The sequence below is a fragment of the Panthera onca genome, chromosome B1 (genome assembly GCF_046562875.1).
Source record: "Panthera onca isolate mPanOnc1 chromosome B1, mPanOnc1 haplotype 2, whole genome shotgun sequence".
NCBI classification, from domain to species: Eukaryota; Metazoa; Chordata; class Mammalia; order Carnivora; family Felidae; genus Panthera; species Panthera onca.
Genome location: NC_138342.1, coordinates 87,156,487 through 87,181,334, shown reverse-complemented (window position 1 = coordinate 87,181,334; position 24,848 = coordinate 87,156,487). Strand labels below are relative to the sequence as shown.

Below are 24,848 nucleotides of genomic sequence, written 5' to 3'. Positions count from 1 at the left end.
AAGGGATTTAAAAATATTATTTCATTATAATAGAATAATTTGCCACAAGCAAAAAAGTCTCTTTTATCTAAATAGCAGTACTTCCTCTTAGTTTATGATTCTGTAAGTAAAGGGTTTTGTTGTTTTTGTTGTTGTTGTTGTTGTTTTCGTCTTTGTTTTTTTATAAGGTCATGGTAAAGTGAGGAATGTTGTCTGGAAGAAACGGATGTGCTGGGGTAGAGAGTTCTTGTAAGGTATAATAAGAGATGAGATTCAAAAGATGGGGCCAATCAGAGAAGAGCTTTGAATGCCATCTTATGAATTTTGCATTTTTATCCTACAGGCAACGGAGAGCTTATTTCCATGTTTTGTGTGTGCTACTTTCCTTCAACGTGCATGGCACAGAAGGTTAGGATCTTACCATGTGCCAAGCTTCTATGAGCTGGGACACAAAACTGAATAAGACACAATTCCTGATACCAAGGATCTCAAATTTGGTAAAGAAGACAGAGAAATAAAAATCTCAGGTAGCTCCAAAGAAGAGTTAAAAAAAATTATTCCCTATCCATTTTATAGGTATATTCCTTCTGTGAAGGATATAGTTATTGTATTATTATTCACAGTGTGGATTACGATGGAAAGAGGCAGTTCTCAGAGACTGTAAACACAAATTGGGAAGGTGGCTTCTACAATGTTAGGTGACACCTTTCCTAACCTGGATGGTGGATAGTTTTAGCGATTAATAGGGAGCACCTTACTGGTTGGAGGGTTAAATGGTACCTCTGGGTTTTGAAAACACCAGTGAGTAAGATTCTAATGACTACAATTTATCTTTAAGTTTATTTTATGTTTGTGGTATCTCCTCCGCTTCGGTTACTTATGCTTTCTTTGTTCTTTAGTAAATTCTTGTTTGAATATTCTAGCCATAGTTTGGATGTCCTACACGTATTTAAGAAACATAATTTGTTCCTGGTTGCCAAACTTTCCCCCAAAGTCATTGAGATTGCTCTTAATGGTAATCTCTCAGGGTGATAATCAGCAAAAATGCTCTTAGGGAAGGAGGAATCTTAAGGTCACTTCTGGGCTGTGTGGACTATTTAACCCCTCCAGCCGGTTATTCTCCTTTTAGTGTTACTCTGTGTGGGAAACTGCCAGCTGTCCACCAAAATCGTTTCTCTACTCCACAGTAATAGAGTTACATCTAGGAAGTGACTGTGCAGCAAACTTTGCAGCTAGTCGTGGCACGTCACAATTCTTGACAATTGCATGTGAGCTGCAGCACTGTGGATCACTTCAAGACCAAGGTCTTTAAGAAGGGATGGTGCCTTCTCCATGCCCTTCTGCTTGCTCCTTGTAGTTGGTGAGCAGTCCTTCGGGGACAGCAAAGTGCCAAGATAGAAGGAAACTGGAACCATGAATCACTCATAGAGGAGAATGGTTCTCCGATCTGAAATTCCCACCCTGGGCTGTTTCAGAAACAAAAAATATACTCCTATGGTTTTTGTGCTGATACATTTCAGAGTCTTTTTGTTAGGACAGATATGCTACCTTTTTAGAGATTCCGGGATAATGGTGATACTGATCATGATGAAAGGCAGCAATGCTTTAATGATATTTCATAGCACATTACAAAATGTTTTCAGAGGAGAAGATACTTTTTCAGGTGATACTCAAGTTGTAATTTTGCATTTTCCCATGAAGATATCAATGAAGCCCCTGTACTCCTGCTTCAGATCACAAAACACATAAAGCAGAGGAAAGGCCCACTTTCAGGTAATCAGAAGCTATAGCAGGCGTTTTGCAGAGGGAACAAACCTTAACTTTTAGTACTTGTAGAACTGTGGATTCCTAAGAAGAGTTAACAGAGGACTAAGTGTTCTCAGCAATTGTTACAAAACACTGACACATCACAACATAGGACAAGGACTGGTGTGAAACATGACAGATATGCAAGTGGCAAAACTAGTATAACAAATAATAATAATAAAGGATAAGAGGTAGACCAGAAAAGAGATATTTGTCTTTATCCCATTGGGCCAAGGATGTAATCAATTCCCTAATCGAAAGACGATGATGTAATATCAGAGCCATGAGGTATATTTTATCATTTGTTCTATATGTTCAATTAATGTCATATTAATTAGAGGCCTATGATCATAATTAAAACTAAGGTTCTAGTATGCAGAGAGGGTTTATTGATTAATTAATTCATTACTGATAGACTAGGATAAAGATTAGAAGCGTAAGGCTTTGGAGACAGGATTGGGTGCAGATTTTGCCTTGTTATACATTAAAATTTAAGACTCAATCTTGGTTATCTAATTTTTATGGGCCTCAATTTACTTATTTGTAAGAATGGAAATAATTACCTCATATGGTTAGTGCATAAATATATATTAAAATAAAGTATCTGCAAACCACTTAGCACAGATCTGATACGGATGGGTCATTAATAGCATCTCTTACCAATTAAGCCTAAATGGTCTGGAGTTTTTACTTTATAAGCTAGAAAATAAAATTCTTTGGAATTTGGTGCCTATTTTCTCTCATTTGTTTAGAGTTTCATTTTGGAAGTGAGCTTGGTGTATTCTGAAAATGAAAGCAAATATGGCATGAGAAAGCATAGTGTTTTGATTTTAAAAAACTATTTACGAACTTCAAAACTTTTATTATTGGACTGATATTATAAATATCTTGAAAAGATGGTTCAGAATCTATCAGCTTTGCAGTATGTTTTCATTCATTAAAAAGTGCCTACATTTTGCTGATCAATTTTCTACGATGCTAGGCTCAAAAAAGTAAAAAAAAAAAAAAAAAAAAAAAAAAAAAAAGAAAGAAAGAAAGAAAATGGCCTTCTTTGCTTTTACAAGAAATTAACAAAAGTATAAAAAATCTTATGAGTGAATTTAAGTAATTATTAACCATCCAGTTATTTTGTCTGTAAATGCCAGATAGCCAGTTTGTTTAATTTTATAACCAACTTATTTTATGTTTAAAAAACAGCAAAACATTCATATTAATCAATGAGTCATGAAAGAATCTTCCCCTCATTTCAGTAGTTACCCACTCTTGGGACATCAACTTCATTTATACACACCACAGTTCTTAACGTCTTATCAATAATCAATCCTGTATAGTTGGCAGAATCTTGATATGGTCAAGGTCAATCTTTTGAAAATTCAAATATAAAATGGTTTAAAATATCTTTTCAGTATTTTGTTATTATAAAAGAAACAACTCATTATGATACTTTTCTTCCTTTGCTGAAGATACACTATTGCCTTATTTCAGAATATTGTTTGAATTTTAATACAAAACTTTAGAACACCACGTTAAACAGTCTATTTTTTTTTCTTTTTTACTTTTGTAGCTTAATGTTAGCCGGTCTTAGGAAATTATTATCAAAAAAGATTCATGCTTTTATATATTATTTCATAACCATTTCCACTAGAGCATACTTCATTTCAATAGTAGGATAGCATGAATCCAGGAATATCTCATTTTGTTGAAGGCAGCAGTGAAAAAGTTAATTCATAGCTGCATTTATGAGTGAGTTTTATTTATACATGACCTGTGGTAAAAGATTTATCTGTCCATTATTAAGCTCTTTCTCTGAGTGTCAAGAAGTCATAGTAGTATTAAAATCAATTAATGCAGATATAAAAGTAGTTTTGTTTGAGCAAAGTTTGAAATTAAAAATAGGGCAGTAAGTTAAAAATCTGAGTTAATACTTGGAACCACCAAATGGAACAGAAAAGAAGGGGATTGGAGGAGAGAGGGAGAGTGAGAGGAGGAAAGGGGAGAGGAGAGGCGAGGAGGGGAGGGGAGAAAGAAGAGAGGGAGAGAAGGACTGAGATTGATTTGGAGATCGGTCAAGCGTCACATCACCAATTTTTTACATTCTGGTATACAAATATTTAAAAGATGTGGACAACAAGAAACCTGATCCGTTTTCCCTTACTTTAAAGCCCCAAGTGATAAGATCTTTGAAAAAGTCTTTCTAGGTACAGCAGAATTATTTAAAAGCCATGCGGCAGGGTGCGAACTAAGAGCATTCTTCAAACAAACGCGACCTTTTCTGTTTCTTGTACTCCTCTCCTCAACCCATCCAGAAAACCCAGACAAGTTTATTTACACACACACACCCGCACACGCTCCCCCCCCCCCGCGCACACACACACACACACACACGCACACGCCGAGAGAGAGCGGCGGAAACGCCCTCTTTCCATCCCTTCCAAGCAATTATCTCCGAGAGCAAAAGAAAATAATCAACGGCCCTCGGTGCTAGGCGTCTGAGCCGGAGAGCCGGGCGCCGGGAGGGAGGGCGAACGGCAGGCGAGCAGGGAAACGTGGCTCCTCCGCCGAGGAGAGGATTTGTGAAGGGGAGCGCCGGCCCGCGTGCGCCTCTTGTTCCCCGTGTAATTTGCAGCCAATCATCAGTAGGTGTCCACGTCCCTGCGTCCTCCTCACCTCGGCGCCAATCACCCCCCCGCCCCCGCCCCCGCCCCCAGCCTCCACACCTCCTCCCTCGCCTTTCTCTCGCGCTCCCCTCCCCCAGCAACCACACACACGCACACACACAAACAGAGAGGGAAGGGGGGAGGGTGAGAGAGAGGGAGAGAGAGAGAGAGAGGGGAGAGAGAGAGGCTCCCCGGCTCCCTCCCTCCCTCGCACACAGCGACTGGAGACGGACGGAGAGCAACGCGCTGGGAGAGGAGAGACCACCGAGAACAGCCCCGCGCTCTCACACATACACTCACACTCGGCTCTTTCCTCTCCCCCCACCTCCTCCTCCTTCCACCCCCACCACTAACACCATCTCCTCCTCCTTCTCTCTGCAACAAGAAAAAAAAAAGCCATTTACAGGTATTTTTTTTTTGATCCGCATATTTATTTATCCCCCCCCCCCCCAACAGTTTGTTTACAAGTATTAAAGTTGTAATTGGGAGCTGCCAAGACACATCTGGATTTGTGTTTCTTTGTGTTAGGGGGTGATGTGCAACTAATTAAAGGCAGACTAGCAGCGTCTGCAAATTCTAAGGCTCCCCAAATAAAAAGAGACTGGTAAGTGATTGTTCTTTCTCTTTCTCTGGCTTTTTTTCTCTTAAATGTTTGCTGTCCGTTGGGATTGTAAAAGTAGATTATTAATGCTGGAGTCCAGCAATAAAAGGCGTCGCTGTATTAATTTATTAATTAATCTGCACCCGCCCCTCCTCCTGAATGTTAAATATGACCTTTGATCTCTATGTCTCTGGTAGACCAGACATACAATATTAGGCATGGACAGTCACATTGTTTAAAGGCAAAACAGGATCATGAAGTACGGTTGTCTAATTTAGCTTTGGAATAGGACTATAGTTATTTGTGTGTGTTTTATTTTGTTTTTTAAAGAAAATCCAAACAATAGCTGTGGCTTAGGTACCTTTTTCATGCTCCAGAGATGCATTGATTAAACAATAATGACCTGGATACTGGGCACAATCATTTTCTACAGTTTCTGGTGGCATTAAACCTTGAGGGAGGGAGGGGGAGGTGATGGCAATAGGAAAAGCAAGGAAAGCTTGTGTTTGGAAACAGCCCTCTAATACTCTGGAAAAGGGACATTAAATTATTTCTTTATTTGGAACAAGGTCAAAAGACTAAAATACTGAATTTTTTCCCTCCACTCAATGTGATAGCTAATGCATGGTTGGCATAACTAGTTTTTACTGAGTAGCAGTTATTATGGTCTTGCAGTTACAATGTGATTCGCAGAAACTGAAGCTATATGCATCATCTTGCTGTGTCTTCCCCTACCCCCTTCCAAGCATCAAGAATATTTAGCCAGGAGCATTTGGGGGGCACCCTTTGTATTGCCATCAGACCTCTGAAGGGAGCAGTTTTCCCTAATGCGAAACCACAGAGGTGGTTCCTGAGTGATTAGGGGCTTTTGCTGTGATTGAAAGATGCCTGCTAGCTTCTAATCCAGCCTGGGGTGAGGTTCCTTATCTTGATTTACTTTGCCTAATAGGGATTTGTTTACGTAAACCCCTCTTTTTAGGGCACCTCATCAGCAGGTCTTGAAGTTTTTGCACTTGGAGTTTGGGCATAAATGGTTCATTAATCTAATTATAACCATAATTACTATAATTGATATCCATTTTGAACTGAATATTTGAGACTACTGGGCCCCCATTTAGAATTCCCTGAACTCCACATTCCAGGCCAATATGTGGGCTTCAGAAGATGTCACCAAAAGATATTCTGCTCCCCCCCCCAAAATCTGGAAACAAAGAAACTGGGTTTTTTAGGTTAATATACACTTTATGTCTTTGCATTACTTCTTAAAGGGCTGAGATGTACCTCTTCCTCTGTGATAAACAACTAAAATATCTCTTCCTAAAGCATAATAATGGCCTATAAGCAAAGAGATGAATGCAAATACCCAGTTAACATTAAACTTTCCTTTGAAAAAGAGCAAAAGAAAAAAAAATCTTTTTAAAGGTTATTTCTTCAGGTAAACAACACCTTAAGAGATCTCCCTTCCTCCCCCCCATCTTTTACTCAATGTAAAAAGCAGTGAGTATGAGAGATTCTTAAAAAAAAAAAAAAAAAAAAGTCCCATGCTTTCCTCTCGTCTTGGGAAGAGACAGGAGTCTCCATTTGGAATTATTGGGAATATTCTTACAGAGGCTGCAGGCACTTGGTTTAAAACCTGTGACATTGTTTGTATTATTTTTAAAAATTTGTATCTAGTCCATCTTTCTTTTCTTTCTTTCGTTCTTTCTTTCTTTTAAACAAGTAGAACACCACCCTCTTACCCCCACCAAGCCCCACCACCAAATGGCTTGTACAATTGAGACCTGTCCTTGGTCCATTGAATTAAGACCCTAACAGAGCCAGCTGTGCTGGGATTCAAACTAATGACCGCAGACACAGAAGGACACTGTGGCAGCTGGTAGTTCTTTTTTCCCTGCCTCTTTAGTTCGGATTGTATGTGGGCAGTCTCTCAGCTCTCAGTTGTATTGTGTTTGCTTACAGTTTATACTCGGATGTATTGTAGACTTTCTCAGTACTTCATTTGCTAATTTCCTGTTCATTTTCCTCATAGGGCCATTGCTGTTTTCTACTTTACAGCATTTGCATGCCCAGGCAGCACTTGTTCACACATTTCATAATGTTTAAATGCCCTCTGCTTATAGGTAGTATCGCCCTCCCACCCCTGATTTGCATGTCTTTAGCACTCCAATTGCCCTTTTCCCTCGGCATTTGTCACCCCCGTCTTTCCTCTTTCCCTGGGTATCCTGGCTATTAATACATTTTCTCTGGAGGGTTATGAGAATAGGGGGGAGGAGCTGCGGTGTGCTGTGGGGTGGGAGGGAGTAGGTTGGGAGCGTGTGTGTGGGGGGGGGGGGTGGGCGGGAATCGGGGGGTCACGTCTTGATGATTGTCATGCAAACGACCTGACGAAGAATGCGGGAGCTCTCAGTTGTCTGCGGTGGGGTGGTGAGGGAGGCTGTTTATTTATTTTTAATCTTTTTCCTCGTGCAGCTCGTTGGAATGACTTTCTTTATTTTAGTTGTAACAGTTGGAGGATAATGCTAAGGAAGACGCTGCCTGGGAATTCACCGTCTGTGGAAATGCGCCCCAGAGAGGAATAAAGCAGTCCTCACCTTGCTCTCCCCATCCGGACCCACTTTCCCCTCCCGCCTCGGCCCCCACCCCGACACCACCATCACCCCCTTCCCTCCCCCCCACCTCCCCCCCTTTCCCACCCAGGTGTCGGACCAGGCGGTCCCCACTTCCACCCTGCACCCCTTCTTCCCCCCCTGCACCATGAACACCAATGTCTGCGTGGAGCCCGGGCCGAGCCCGGAGGCCCCGGGCTTGCCCAAGGAAAGCCACCTGCCCGAGGGGGCCCTGAACAGCCTTGTGGATTACAACTCGGAGATGGAGCGCTACCGCTCCTTTGCCACCTCCTTCTACAAGACCAACGGGGGCGCCTTCCCGCAGGCGGCCAAGATCGCGCGCATCACCACCCCCATCTTCCCCAGCAGCGCCGCCGCCGCCGCGGCCGCCGCGCGCATCGGCATGTCCCCCTGGAACTGCGACAACGCGGCCACCGCCGCCGCCGCCACCGCCATGCTCTGGGGCAGCGGCGGGGGCGGGGGCGGCGGCGGGGGCGGCGGCGGCGGCGGGGGCGGCGGGGGCGGTGGCGGGGGCGGCGGGGGCGGCAGGAAATCCTCCTCCGCCGCCGCCTCCTCCTCCGCCTCCTCCTCGGCAATCCTCCCCGCCGGCGGTGGCGGCGGTGGCGGCGGCGGCGGCGGCGGTGGCGGCGGCGGCGGCGGCGGCAGCAGGACCAGCATGCACCACCGAAACGACTCCCAGAGGCTGGGGAAAGCTGGCTGCCCGCCAGAGCCGTCGTTGCAAATGGCAAATACTAATTTCCTCTCCACCTTATCCCCTGAACACTGCAGACCTTTGGCGGGGGAATGCATGAACAAGCTCAAATGCGGCGCTGCTGAAGCAGAGATAATGAATCTCCCCGAGCGCGTGGGGACTTTTTCCGCTATCCCGGCTTTAGGGGGCATCTCATTACCTCCAGGGGTCATCGTCATGACAGCCCTTCACTCCCCCGCAGCAGCCTCAGCAGCCGTCACAGACAGTGCGTTTCAAATTGCCAATCTGGCAGACTGCCCGCAGAATCATTCCTCCTCCTCCTCGTCCTCCTCAGGGGGAGCTAGCGGAGCCAACCCGGCCAAGAAGAAGAGGAAAAGGTGTGGGGTCTGCGTGCCCTGCAAGAGGCTCATCAACTGTGGCGTCTGCAGCAGTTGCAGGAACCGCAAAACGGGACACCAGATCTGCAAATTTAGAAAATGTGAAGAGCTAAAGAAAAAACCTGGCACTTCACTAGAGGTCAGAGGAGATGATTTCTTGTTTCCCAGTCTCCCCCCTTCCCTCCTCACTCCCCTCTCTTCTCCCCTTCAGGGCTTCTTGTCTGGCTTGAAGATGCAGTACCCCTTTCCTGAAGCTTCCTTCAGGTTGTAAGATACAGTCGCAGGTGGTTGCGAGGGCACGGCCTCTCCACCACCCTCCCCAGCTGCACTTCGCGTGGAACTGGCCTCCAGATGGGGGGGGGGTGCGCCCCTCCTTTTTATCTGTGGTGGTAAACTAATGTAATTGGTTTAAAAAACTCAGAAGTTTCACATTCAGTATGGTCAAAAATGCCCCCTTGGCGGTTTCAAATGCCCCCCTCCCTCTTAGTATTAGTTTTAAAAGCATCTCTGCCCAAAGGATTGGACACTTCGCGTTTTACATACTTTTATAGGCTAAGGGAGACTTCTTAGTGGCCCAGTTATAACAGTGAGGGCACAGTTTGTGGCACAAAAGCCTATAGTTCCATTAAAACACAATCGGAGTGATCATTGAAGCTGAAATACATGGTTTCAAAAGGGTGTTCTACCCCCTTCTAGAATAGTTTTTTTTTTTTTTTCCTCTCCACCGTGATAAAAAACGTTTCTATTTTCCATTTTCTGCATATCTGGTGTTTTTTTGAGAAAGCAGAAATAATACGGAAAGCTGAACACCACCTGCAATTTTTAAGAAGGATGTGTCTAAGAATAAAGGGACGAAATTAGTTCAGTTTGGGCAGGTGATGGTAATTCTATTTAAGAATTGTTTCAGGTAGTTTCAGAAACAAATGATTCCAAAAAAATTTGGTTACCAAAGTATATTTCCTTTGGGCTCTGCATCTGACAAAGTAACCATTTTTGTGGTCACAAAATTGTTCTATACACCAAGCACAGTTTTGATTGATACCCTAGATGGTCAATAATAGTTTCTTTTTCCTATATGACCTTACAACAGGCATGTACTGATTACCACTAAAGTAATTGTTAAATTAGGCTTTTAATTATGTTAAATACAAGGAGTGATGTGTCTGGTGGAAGTTTCATATGGTAACTTGATCAAAACAAAAAGGGAAAAAATGTACAATCATAGGTAAATGGTTTTAGTGGAATGTTTAACAAAGAAATATGGAAAAGTAATCGTATTTATTCCCTTGATAAAATTTGCAGAGTAGATGGCAGGATGTTCATATATACTTGAGAATGTAGATAGTGGATTTAGCATTTGGGAGTGTTCTATGGGTCAGATTATAGAGTGAGACTGGCTCTCACAAGTTATTATCAGAGGGCACTTGCACATTCTTTTTAAAAATTGCGAGCACTGCTTCAAGGAGTTTTCTCCATGAAGGAGAACCTCTTTAAAAGGTTAAAAGAGGAAAGTTAAAGAATTCTGTTGCAGGTTTGAACACATATAAGATACAGATTTTTTTTTAAGTTTTATTAATATACAAAGCAAATGGCACTTTGGGATTCCAGAAAAACCACAGTGTTGTATTGCTATCATTATTGATTGTGATCGGGTCCATCAAAATATTGCACTTACTCCTCTTTATAAGAGAATCCATCTCTTTGTCAAGAGTTTGACTTTACTTCAGAGTGGTTTACTACATTTCCTTTGGCAACGCTGCTTAAACAAAGATAATAGCAATTATAAAAATGCAGGTCTATCTATTTTCTTAGGTGGCAAAAACTAGTTTTTAGTTTTTGAATTGTGTTTTTCTGGATTAATTTATTGCAACTTACCTCTAGTCTCTAAGGCCTATGGGAATTAAAATTCAGTTCATGATAAAATTTCCTGTTAATGCCCAGTTGATAGGGACTAGATGGCTTTATTTTTCCTCTTTAACTATATAGTATGTAGCATAATAGATTTCATGTTGCAAGTAGGCTACACCTTCAGCTAGACCCATGGCCCAGCCTGCATCCCGATTTAGAGTATGCAGTGGGAAGGGCCACTGAATAATTCTGATTTACTTAGTAAATAACCGCTCTGAAGGAGCTTAATGTGGCTATCAATAGGTTTTCTGCACAAGTTTCTATGCTGATTTATCAGTCTAGACAAATTTCATAAATGTCCATTTTTTTTCTCATTTGGGTAGTTTTCCCACAGACTTGTTGTGATGTTTAAATTCCTTAGACATTTTGATCACAGATGATCCCATAGTACTACCTTTTCTTTTAAATCCACGTGCACAAAAGTTCTGTTGATCTTCAGAAAATGGGGTGTGGGTGAGAAGGGAAACAAATTTCAGTCTTCATAGAGCTCTCTGAAGATGTTTTCCTAACTACATACTCCTTCCTACAAGAAGGTCATGGTTCAAGGTTAAGATTGTTAGTGGAATGCTATTTGGCAGAAAGAAAAAGTTTGGGGGAGGGGTTTTGTTTTGTTTTTTAATTGGCTAAGACTCTATCTAGCTTATTTTAAAAAGGCAATGGCAGCCTTAAGCACATGTGTAACCACACAGTTATGGTTGTAGGAAACCAGCTGGATGCATGTCAGAGTGACAGGGTTTACATGACTGAACCAAAGCTGGAGCAGTGTTTGCTGGTGGGTGAAAAGTCCCCTGCTGACCTGCTTCCCTCTCTAATTTGGTTCCTGTAAGTTATCATCATCTGTGGAGATGTTTTAGAGATTGGATAGACTCCCTGGCTGAGGATAATGATTTGGGGTTTCATTATGGGTATTACCTGTGGACTTCAGGTTTAAGTTCAGTAGCTAATATTTGTTGGCTTTAAATTATGGACACCAATTAATAATTGCATCATAATCATTAGTTTTATTCTTATTTATCATTTCAAACCTCATGAGTCCTTCTTTCCATTGACTTATTCTCCTCCCAAAGACTGGAGGCTTAATCAGATTTTCAGGGTGAGTAAATTGAAATTAAGACAGATTCACATGGATGTTTTGGGATTCTTGCCCACATTTTTTAAAGCCCCCTCTCTGGCATTCCTTTTAGAACAACCTAACTTATTTTCACATTTTCCTGCTTCATCTCATGTTAAGAGCATCTTAATGCCTTGGAAATATGTTTATAAAATCACCCTCTTGATAATATTCCATAAGATAACAATGCACATAAAACAAATTTAGTTTTTCTGTGATACTGTGTATTTGCATAGAACACTGTTCATTTAGTCAATTCTGTATTAAAAAATTGTCACTAATTATTCAAAGCAGTTATTACAAATACTATATGCCCTTTTTGCAACAAAACTTACCTTTAAAACTTGCATCCTAAATGATCAATATTAAATTGAGAGATTTTAATAAACATGTGATTATGCATTATGATAATAAGTTACATAATAGCACTTTGTCTCATGGAAAGGTAATCAATCCTTCAGTTTTCAGATTCACAGTAGTTACATTTCTGATATGAAGATCTAACTTTTTAAAATATCTCAGCCTCATATGACTCAAGGGATAGAATCATCCCTTGGGCAACACCAGCCTCTTAGTCCCTGAACATTGTTCAGGTGACATGATTGATCTCTGTGGGACAGCATTAGAGACCACACAGATCTGGTTTCTCTCCCATTAGCTGATTTATGGAATTACATTAGTAAGCAGCACCTCAGGAGATTTCCCTGCCCCCACCCTTGGCTCTCAGCTCTAAGTTACACACTGGCATCACAAGCTGGAGAAGGGACTTGAAAAGAGTACCTTAGAGGGAAGAGACTGAGAAACTAGAAACTCAAGAAAAAGAACAATTTCAATCACTTTCTTCTCTTTTCTCTCATTAAAAAATTTATCTGCTGAATATACATGCCAACAGTTTTGGTTGTGCTTCTCAGTAGTTTGGTGGAAAACATCCAAATATTGCCCCAAACTTGATAACTTGATTTTTTTGAGGAGTGTTTTAGGGGAGGAGGGACACGTTTCTTTATATATGCTATTAAGTTCTGAGAGCCCCAGCCACCCAAATGACAATTGTAGAATTCTGGACAAAGCATTGTCTGCAAGGGAGATGGTTCCTGTTTCCCAAAGAAATTCATTTGTAGACCATGTATAAAATAGGGTGTTCTTCACACTCAGCATCTGTCTAGTTAAATAATTGACCATGTTAATAAGTTTTTGAAGTTTGGTGACTTTTAAATAAAAAATTTATAGGTAAATATGGATGTTTCCTATCTTAAAGTGAAACATCCACCAGTTTGTCATTTTATATCATAATTTAAAAATGAGTTCTCAATTTTTAGTTTCAAAAATCAAAAACATGCCAGTTTATAAAAGCATAAATTTTTGTTTTACTCTCAAAATGCGAATATATAACTATCAAGGGAAAGAGGAAAGTTTTCAATCAACTTAAACAAAATGATAGGATATTAACAGGTGTATAATATAGAAATAATGTAGGAAAACAATCCTGAATTTCATAAGTGATAAGAAAAAAGTTCAGAAAAGTTTAACTTTGACTAAAGTCAACTAGATTTGTGGTCAAGGCATCATACTATAATACAAGTCCAGTGCAATTTTCCTTCTATCACTAGATTTAGTGCAAGGTGGTCCAAAGTTGTTTTTAAAAGGACCATACATTTTCAATAATTCCTAAATGAAAATAATACCCCCACCCATCCAAATATCATGAAACTTCTAAGCAATCTTTGGCATGGCAATTAGGAATAGTAAAATAAAAATAATTAAAATTCATATTTAAGGTATCCTGTAGGAATGTTTGGGTGAAATTCAACTGTCCTCAAACAAAATACAAACCAATAAGCAACCAGAAAGCCAATCAGAATAAATCAATAAAAACGACAACAAATTTTAGACTAACCCGATAAAAATATGGGACATTTTAAATAAGAATGAAGAGTGTATCTATTGATTAGGAAAATAAAAGTTACTTGATTCCTAAACTTTTTGATGAGCTGATTACAGAAACAGTGCTGTATATTTTGGTTAGCCTTAGTCAGCTGTTTTCCTGGGTGAATAGTTAGGAGTTTTGTATAGTCAGACTTACAGAATGATATTAACAGAGTAAATTAAAAAAAAATTGTCTGTCCACTAAAAATGGAAAGGAGTGCAAACAGGTGGGCATTTCATCCATATTTGCTCTAGTTTGCCAGGTTGGAGACTGATGATCTATATGGGAGTGACCCTGGAAACCCTGTAGGATATTCCTTCTGGATTCACAAGTAATATAAACTACTTGCGTAGGTCGAAATGTGTTTTTAAAAACTCTTTTGAAATAGTTGGTACTTAGAACTGTTCAAACTGTTCAGACTCAGTTGGTTAGATTGTCTGAATGCATAGTTCGTTTTTACCTGAAAACAATTCACCTTTTAATCTTGCTTTGAGAAAGCATAACAAAATGTCCTACTGTTCAATAAATTTCACAAGAGTGTATATGCTTCCATTTTTTACATGTTTTCTTAAATTATGCAAAACATTAAACTAATACATTCATTATGTAAAAATATCTAATCAAATTAGTAGGTTAAATTCAAGATTTAGTGAATGGCCCAAGTATATATCTACATTGGATAAAGGACTCACATCTCTTTTAGTTTTCCTTTATTTTTAGATTAGTCATTAAAAGGCAAAAATGCACCCAAAATAATGGTAAACTCTTCCATTTTTATGTGGGATTTTCAGTCACCGATTAGAATGTAGATGATCTTGGTTGGGAACGTGGAACACTCGAGAAAATACCATCTTTTACAAACATTTGTTTTCAAGAATACTTTTTATTGTAATCAGTGTAAATTTTGAAGATTTTGCGTATGTGTAATTTTATTCCTTCACTTGCTTTGTGGTGCTTCTGTTCATTCTTGACATAGTTTTTCATCTGGCATTATGCTCTTGTCCTTATGAGTTTCAAAATATTTGGGGGAGCGGCACAAGGGTGGTCTATCTTTCAGTCGTATCTCGTTCCATCACATACAAACACCTGTCCTAAGATTGAATTATTCTGCACGTTAATCGACAAGCCTCCCTCCATTCAGCATCATATGTTTTCTGTTGTTTATTGAGTTATGTTGCACCATACCTCAGATGCGACAGCCATTTAATAATGTTGAAGACTTAGCTCTGCAGGGGCTAAAAGGATCCCAGCAGGCTTGTTAACTTCTACTCTAAAACATTATGAGAATTTTTTTTTTTTTCCTCTGTGAAACTTCGGAGCTTTCCCTTAATTTGTTTTAACAGCCTAAGAATCTGAAGCCAGGTATGAGAGCGAGCCTGTTAAATTTGTCCTGTTTTTCCTTTTCTTAATATTTAATGCATTTATTTCACATTACATTACTTACTCTAAAGCAAATGGCAAAGCAAAAATTACTTTTTTAAGGAAGTAATATTCAAGATGTATTTCTTTGATATAAAACCAAATATAGATTATATTAGGAAAGTATACTACTAGTTTCTTGGCTTTTCATTTCTTTTATAATTAAAAATTATATTCGGGCCATGTGGCCACATTTAGATGATGTGTTATGGGAAGAGCCCATAGTATTGGGTAACTTACAGTTGAAATGTCAGGTACATCAGCATAACTTATCTGAACTTTATTTCCTCATCTATAGAATGGGGATAATAATACCCACTAAGTTACAACTTTTTGATATTATATGTAGGTTTGTATACTCTGCATACTGAAAGATGCTATGCAATTTCTCATTCCTATTTTAAAGTCGTCAATGAAAAGTAGAGAATAAGACAATTATGTTTACAGATAATTCAGTACACAGGCAGGCTACTTATAGTTTTCAGAAATTAAAGCCCAGATAAACTCTGTTGTAGCTTGTGTTTTCTGGATTTTTGCTTTAATCGTCCAGTTCTCCAAATAACTGGCTTGATTTCACTTGGAAAGAGATAAACCTGATAAACAAGTTTTCCTTGTTCTTGTATTGTCAAATGCCCAGGAAAACTGCACAACTCACCCAGTCAAGTCGGTCAATGTGATGAGCCAAATTAAACACATTAGTGTGCTTCCTCCTTCCTCACCAAAGGCACACCATTGCCATTAATTTCTCTAACTTTTAATGGGGGCGGAGGGTGGGGGAGAGTGTATGTGTGTTTCCCTTTAACTCAATACCTTCGTTTGGTTACTCTTTTCTTTATTTGACAGACATGGGGAGTTATTCTAAATGTGAATTAGTTTAAGAAAATCATTGTGAAAAGAAATGGTTAAATGCTTGTGAATTCTAGTTGGAGAACATATTTAATAAATATTGGAAAATTTTACTTACTTTTGTTTTGAAAGATAGGTGTGTGGGGGGGAGTAAAACAGGTAGATATACATTCTGAGATAAAAAGTAACTATGAAGAACTTTCCTTTTTCTTCTTAATAAGGAGAGACTATTTGTGAGGTAAAGAAAGTTAGTGAGCGATAATAGAGAAGGCTGATGGTTTTCTGGGAGAAAATAGTGATAAACCCTAAGACAGGTGAGATACTAACCCAGAAAGCACTAAAAACCAAGTAGAAAGGAATATTCAAGTCAGGATGCAATGCAGTATCTAGAAGGAACTTTGTCAAGGCAGGATATGGATGTCTGCTTTGCTTCAGCAGTTACAGAAGTTTTGCAAAGAATGGAAACTATAAAATGAGGGAATATAATATTTTTATGACTTCACTCAATACATTTGGTTTGGGAGTCAGAGCTAAAGCTCAAGTTCAGTGGAGTGGCAGCTGAATCAGAGACAAGGAAAACAGATTGTGTTATAGCTGATGTTATTATTTTTACTTATGTCTTTGAAACATTTGGTAGAATAATTCCAAAGTGTAGCTAAAAGAGAATGCTTCCAAGATGGGTGGAAAATGGTGTCCCATTTGGATCTCCTCTGCATCTAAATTCATACTTTAGAGGACATTCTTGAGAACATGAAGAAGTGTCAAATTGGTGAAAACTCTGCTGAAAGTGCAGTTTCCTGGTCAGAAATTAAACACACACACACCTGGATGACTGATAGAATCAAAAGGATAATGATCTAAGAGGATGAGAGGGGAAAAGGGTATATGTTTATACACCACCAAGACTTATGGCATTTCTGTATATTTCAGCAATTCTGGCAAATTCCAGAGAAGGTATATTTTCTTCAAAACCTTACAGAGTGAAAAAAAGTGGAATACATTTTAAAAGAAAGATAGACTCTGTACATTTAATTCATTTAATTGTGCAGAAAGGATGATTGCGAGTGTTGGTGAATTGGTGGTAGAAAAATAACTGTGCTGGTGAAAGATTTGTCTATGGGAAATGTTCTTGTGTGTAGGTAAGATGAGACCAGTGATGGTTTTGGTGGAGTCAAGAATAAGGGAAAGAGCTAAAATTCTCAGTTGTATATAGATGGATGAAAATTGAAAAGATCTGCTAGTAAGCATTAAATATTTCGTGTGCTCTAATTTTCATCCATGAAAAACAAAATAGAGAACATTGGCCTTTTCCGTCCCCAAAGAAATATAGATCTTTTGTGTAAGTCTGCTGTGGAGAATTAAATTCTTTATGAAGTGGGGTGGTTTTTGGATTTTCCTCATGTGATTCTCTTCACATGAATATGTTATTTGTGTGGCGTAGAGCTGTGTTTTTCAAACTGCAGGTGACAGAACATTAGTGGTCCATGTGTTGGCTTACCACAAGGATTTTTAGAAAGTAGAACAGAACAGAGTGGAACATAAAATATATGAGTGCAGCACATATAGTAAGAGTACATATTGTTAAACTTCTGTTTCAGTTTGTATGTATACATAAATGTATGTGTATGCATGTACTAGGCTGCTATGTAAAATGTATCTCTAAGTGTTGGTTGCAGTCAAAAAAATTTGAAAAACACTAGTTTAGTGGCAGCAACAACACTATTGAACAAGTCTGTAGTGAGGAAAGAAATTATATTTGTAAATGGAACAATGTTAACAAGATAAAGAGTAAAATTTAAATGTCTTTCTTAAATAGTGTGTCTTTACTTCTCCTAGGCAGGTCTGTACCTATGCTGTATAATCCTGAATACATGGTATGTTACTGAGCACATAGAAAACCCCTGATAAATTCAATTCAATTTAACAAATCTTCAGGTAGGAACTCTTATTTTCTAAGGTTTGTGGTAAGTGCTGTGGATGTATACATACATATATGTTCATACACACACACACACACACACACACACACACACACACAGTTGCTTAAGGACCTTAAATTTTCTTTATTTCTACCTTTTACAATACCCATCGAAATCCCTAACTCTACATCTTAGTCAGCCCTCCATCTAAGATACTTAATTTCCTACTTCATTCTCAACTCTCAATCCAAGAAATGGACACATTTAAAATGATATAATTGAATTAAGATGATATAATTGCTCTGGAAGCAATCTCGTACCTATTTATAAGCCTTGGGATTCCTTGATTCATCCTTGGCTTAGTTCTTCCCCAGATTTAAATAAGAAATACAAATTGCTGTTTATGATCTCTGCTTGGTTACCTCACGTGATTATGTGATGAAGTATTAAGTTTTCTTTAGTATTCTAGAATTTGTCAAGGAATAAGAAAACAAAAAGAATACTTGCCTTGAACATTTGAACATACTGAGAATCTACAGTATGACTTGTTATTTCAAGTATATTTAACAGAGTACTGGAAACTCTTGTTTGACCTGAATAAAAAAGAAGTAAAGGAAGAAAAGGAGGGAGGGAGGGAGGAAGGGCAGGGAGAGTGTAGTGTTACAGATTAAAGGGAAATCAGAAAGGAGCATATTGGTAGAAAGGATTGTCATGCTCAAGGTCATCTTCTTGAGTCTGGTTTAAAGAAGAGATTGGTAGAAATAGTTAATGTCTCAAAATTTCTGGAAAGATGCCGTAAGTCTGAGCTTAGACCCTCTAGAACCCCTCAGCATTGTTTCTTTTCATTTACCATAATGAAAAAAGTAGTTTCACAGAAACTAGGTTTTGTTTAGTGTTGTGTTTTTTTTTTTCCTTTTAATTTCTCTTTAAGATTAATTAACTCAGGTCTACTGTTAGAAATGTAGCAAAGCCAAGGTGAAAAAACTAATGCTCAAAATGAAAAATAGTGTTTCGGGAGACAGAGGCCATCCTCTATCTATAAACAACTAATTTTTCAAAAATAACTGTAGTTTTTTGTGGCTATACAGAGAACTTCCTGGAAAATACAGAATATACATGTAAAATAGACTCCAGAAAAGTGGCAGAAAGAATATTAATCACTACATCTTATAAATTCTATGCTTAAAAAAAGAGTTAGGCTTATTAATATACTCTGCTGGTTAGTTACCTTTGTGAAGGTGGCTATGTTTGCACAAAGATGGGGCAAAAGATATTCATAGAAAAAGAAGTAATATATGGAAACTCTCTGAGGAGAAATTTCAATCTAAACATTTGAGGACTTGCTCTAGCCCAAGATTTGCTGATATTATGGTAGTGTAGAATGCTTAAGACTATATATCCTCTTAATGAGGGAAATTAACCAAAATGTATTTCTAAAGAGCTAGATAAACATGTAATAACTTGAATAAGTTAAATTATAATAGTTACTGACTATATGGCATTTAATTTTGTTATTTAAAAAGAAAAAAGGAGAGAGACCAAAAACTGCATGTTATTCTCAGAAATATGGTTTTAACCAAGTACATTATTTTGATGATAACATCTTTATGACCAAAACATTTGGAACTGACTCTAAATTCCTCTAAGTAATTCATGGACCTTAAAACATTCTCTGTTTTTGGGCTGGGTCTATAGAAGTGGTTGGTATTTTGTCATAGAGGATTCCAAACCAGATGCAGTCCAGTGACCACATCCAAGATGCTAAGGAATTTAGCCTAGTGAGAAAAAATTTTATTAAAGTTATTTTCACTTTTTATATAATACAGAAAAAAAAAATATTTCTCAAATTCTCAGATCTATAATAATTCAAAGATAAGCACTGTAATTATAGAGGTTTGGTGTTTGGTGTAACTATTGTGTTTCATTTGAATACATGTTAGAGACTATCCAAATCATAGCTTTGGTAGTTTTGAAAAGTCACCTCTTCATATTTTTTAATGTGGCTTCCTATTTCCTCCCATTTTACAAGAATATTTCCACAGTTCACTGTCTACTTTAAAATTAATCAACATCTTCAAAATGGTCCAACAACTTGATCAAGAAAAGAATGATGGTCGTTTTTCAATAGCTGATCAGCAATGATCTTACCTAAAGGTATCATTGCATGAAACAGGATTAGTAGAGTGACTCTGAGGGGACATAGAATTATCTAACTTTTGTCTCTGCCAGATAGGTAGGTAGGTAGATAGATTAAGATTCATTTATCATATAACCACATGTATTTGTATATATATTCATAAGTGAAATCTAAGCATATGGAACATATAAGTAGAATTAATTCTAATCATTTTTATAGTATTGATGTTATTAATCTAATTTTTGCTTTTTACTCTGTTTTACATTTAGTTTCCTTTCACACTCCCTCTAAGAACTTTTAACATAGGGTTAAAAATACTGTATATAATTGTTTTTCAGAAACACCTTTTTAATTTGTGGACTGTTGAAATTTTTTTTTCTTTCTGCGTACCATCCCATTACAGTTTATTTTTATATGTCCAAGAACATTTTCATCACTAAACAACTCATTTATAACACAATAAACTTACTTATTTTTTAGAAAGATGTGACTTGAAGTGTTTTTACCAAAATCAGTTGAAATATAATCCTACATAGCATTATCAAGAGACTTGCTTAAATACAGTAGTTGCATTAAATACTAGGACCAAAAGTGGGCGCCTTTTTTGTCACTTTGGGATCCATGTCCAAGTCATGGCGTTCAGCTGTTACTTTCCTTCCTACCAACCCACTCCTATTCTTTAGACACACATTCTCCTTTAGGCAGTTATTTTCCTAACGGGCTCTACCACCACATTGATGTGACTTTAGCATCTGTACTACATACTATAACAACTCAGCTTTCCATCTACAAAGGTTAGCTAGGTTTGTCTTGTAAAACGTCATGCTGTCATAGTCTAAAACCATCACAGTGGTGATGGTGAGGGTGGTGGTGTTCGTGTAGGAGGAGGCGGAAGAGGAAGAACTGTCAATATTGGCAAAGCAGGAGGAGTGGTAGGAGCAATGGCCCGCAGAGAATGGATACTAATGAAAAAACCATTGCGAGTTCTCCACCATTAATCAGAGAAATCCTGGCCATAAACGTCAATTTGAAAACCAAAAAAGTTGAGTTCTCCTTATAATCATATTTAAGGCCTCCAAAAAAGTGGGTCATAAAACATATCCAGTTACTCATTTGGTTCTCTCTTTCATTTAGAAAGGGGTCTAATATTCCAGTTAATGGTAATACTGATAAATATTTTTAGTTGACATCTGGATAATGGCCAAAATAAAATGTGAGTATAATATATATATTATACAGTTATATGATAAATGAATCTGAATTATGAGGAAAGTTAGTCTGATGCATATCACATATGTGATATATATATATACACACACATATATATATATATATATATCATGCATATATCACAAATAGATATCGTACATATATCATATCACACATATGATATATATCACATAGTATATAAGGCATATATATTACAATAGAACAGAAAAAGAAAGGTGTAATCTAAAAAGTAGAAGCTATACTTATGTTAATTTATATATTTTAATTGAAGTATTGTTAACAAATAAAGTTGTTTATGATTGCAATAACAGTAAGTTGTTAGACTGTGAGATTATCATATATCACAAAATAATTGTTCTCTCAGATTTACTGACCTATGCTATACTTGTGCTTGCTAAAAGTTCTAGCAAAGCTAGTGGGTTACTGGTCTATGATTTCTACAATATATTAATTATAAATAGGATATAGGAAAATATTTCTGCTAAAAAATTTTTGGTATGTCTCTAACATTTTCTAGGTATCATTTTAGATCATAATTATTAATTTTATCGATGTACTATGTGTATTCCCATCCACAATATTGTATATAGAATAAAATTTTCCCTTCTCCAAGTAGGTTTTGAAATTTTGTCAGTAAAAGAAATTGAGAACCTATATAACTTGATGTTTTAGCATTCTTTGTGAACCAAATCAGAAAAAAAAAATGTAGTTTTCTTCACCATCAGGAATGCTTTTCCTTTTCTTAACGCAAAATACTCTAAAGTTTTGAAGTTTCATATGAAGCCGAAACAAAATATAATCAAATATCTAAAGGCAAACATTGGTAGCTACTATTATCTTTTGTCATACTTGCATACTTTCTATTGCAAAATTTCAGTGATTCATTAAGGTGTCAAGTTCTTATGTGACAAGGTGAGCCAAATGCTGTGAGGTGTTCCCAGTTTCAAGGTCTTAGATGCTTGGAGTCTAAGAAACTTATAGGGGATTCTTCACAGGAAAACTATTTCAGCAGAGTTTAAAAGAGGCTGTATTGGCTAACTGCAGTTCTAAATTGCTTTGCTTTTGGTTGGAAAAAGTATACTTCACATCATTATATGAGAATCGAAAAATGGATGATTTCCATTTCTTTAATTAATAATAAATGGGAAAACTAGAAATAATTTTCTGATTAGTAGAAGAATAACAGTCGCCCAAAACACTCCAGGTTGGAAATCATTGTATTAGAAGCATCCTGTTGTTTCACAGTAGAATTCCGAAGACCCAGGTGAATCACTGAGATTTTTGGATTCAAAAGTATATGAATAAATATTAGAAAGATATATTTAACTTTAGTTACAGAATTTTCAAATGTCGTAAGTATTATCTCAATTTATAGCCTTATGCATTCTGAAGTAAATTTCAACATCAAGTTGCCTTTAATTTGCCCTTTGAAAGTTCATGTCTAGCTTTATTAAAATGATGAGTATTGTTTAGTGCTGTACTTTATATATTGTAAAAAAGGTATAGATATCCCATTTTCAGCTTTCAGGAGGTGAATTTTTTTAGACTTGCCATATTTTATTTTTTTTCATTTTAAACTTTTATTTTAGAGAGAGAGAGAGGGAGAGCAAATGGAGAGGGGCAGAGAGAGGGAGAGAGAGAGAGAGAGAGACAGAGAGAGAGAGAGAGAGAGAGGGAGAGAGAGAGGGAATCTTAAGCAGGCTCTGTGCTCAGAGGGGGGCCCGCAGTGGGGCTCAATCCCATGACCCTGGAATCACAGCCCTTGGATCATAACCTGAGCTGAAATCAAGTCAGACGCTCAACCGACTGAGCCACCCAGCCACCTCTGGACTTGCCATATTTTAAACAAAAGTGTGTAGATGCAGGCTCAACCTGAAGATGTCACAGTTCACGTGACTGCTCAACAGGCACAAAAAAAGAAAAAAATACTCAAATTCTAAGGTGGCGGCTTTTGGTAGTTTTGTGTATTTTAGGTTGTTTAATTTATGTCTTCATTGCTGATTTAACAGAACTTAAATAATACCATTGCCGGAGACAGATTGATAATTTTTTGTATTCATTTTTTAATGTCAGTGTAAACTGTACTTGGGTTTGGGTTATATCATTCTTTTATTCAAGAAAGTATCATTGCTTTTTAAAGTTATTTAGGAGGGAAACAGAAGCCAGCCCTTTAAGCTCATTAGTTTAAGTTCTTTGGTATGTGGCTCTGGCTTTCATAGGGATGAATTCTCTGGAACACCATGCTTTACAGCAATACCGGAAGGAGAACTGAGGGCTGCAGGTTTCTCCACAGTCCTCCTGGGAGCAGGCTGTTTTTTGTCAGTGTTTGCACCTGCAGGAGCAGCGAAGGCTGTCTTAAACAATGCTGATCAACTCAATTCTATTCTTTACCTCTCCACCCCCTTCTCTTCCTGGGGAATCTGGCTTTCCTGTCACTCAGGATAATGATTTCCTGCAAGCATCACTGAGATCCAGAAAGTCACTGTAATCTCATCAAGAGTGTGATTCCCCAGCTGGGACTCTTGAATTTATATAACCCCGAAGGTAGCTAGGCAGGGTGCTTAGTCCCTCATTGGTGTGTTGAATCCACACAACATTTGAAATAAAAGTCCTCTTACAAAGATGACCTCATTCATTGACAGGATTAGAGAAGACATGTCCCCAAATTAGTACAGACTTAATCAAAAATATATAATTTAAACAATATTTTATGTATGAAAACAAACAGTGTTGCCTTACCCATCTTGGCAGAAGAGAACTCAGTCCAGATATAAAGTAAGTTTCCACTGAACCAATACAAATCAGGCAGGAGATTGGGCATACATTTTCTGCTTTGTGTGACCTATGGGGGACACTAAGGAGTTTTATTACTTTTTTAATCCTGAAATAACATTTAGAGGAACCTCACTTCAAGCTTCTGGTGAATGCCTTGATAATTTGTTCTAATTAACGCACCATTGGTTTTCCTGTTTTCTCACACATTTTAGGTGATTTCCCAACAAATCATTTTAGGCTTCATGACCTCATAAATCTTCATATAAGGGAGAAATCGTTTTTAAAAGATGCCACCCTGCTAATCTTCACCTTTACCCTACAGCGGTGGATGGTCTGTACCTTAGGTGTGGAGATATGTACTGGTCTCAATGTATGCATAATAATACACACACATCCCAGTGCTATTATTCTGTGACAAGATGCATTAGTAAAGAAAACCAGCTCTCTGTTTTTCTCATATTTGCATTATCTAATTAATTTTTAGTGGTAAAAAGCATTGAGAAATGATTATCTTTCTCCTCACAATAATGACCTTTGATCTCAGGTGGCATTTTATAAAGCTTGCCTTTTCTAAATATTGCAAATAAAACTGAGTAATGGAAAAGGGCACAGGAAGAGCAAAGAGCTGGAAAAGAGACTTCAAAATATATCTAAGACATAAGGAGTTCACCTCATTTAAAAAATGTACTCCATACATTTTTCTGTTTATCTTCATAAACATATATGTTTATCAAGATACAAGATTATCTAAGTATATACTTACAGTCTTGTTTCCAGTTGGCATCTGAGAGTAAATTGGCATCTCTATGTCATATTCTATACATGTAAATGTGAATATATA

At 37.8% G+C, this 24,848-nt stretch overlaps 1 protein-coding gene across 4 annotated transcripts in view; it reads left to right on the top strand.

Annotated features, from left to right (window-relative positions):
- CXXC4 (CXXC finger protein 4) overlaps window positions 1–24,848 on the top strand; it is a 49,022-nt gene that overhangs the window by 14,687 nt on the left and 9,487 nt on the right. For 2 of the 4 annotated variants that reach the window (XR_009616249.3, XM_060654512.3), the window contains exons 1-3: window positions 4,521–4,848; window positions 4,971–5,046; window positions 7,541–8,877. Coding sequence is in view for 3 of the 4 variants with exons in the window: in XM_060654512.3 (XP_060510495.3) it covers window positions 7,798–8,877 (1,080 nt within the window). In the remaining variant the exon portion in view is untranslated. Of the gene's footprint in view, window positions 1–4,520; window positions 4,849–4,970; window positions 5,047–7,540; window positions 8,878–24,848 lie in introns of those variants that run through there. The other 2 variants (XM_060654513.3, XM_060654514.3) reach the window with 2 other exon arrangements.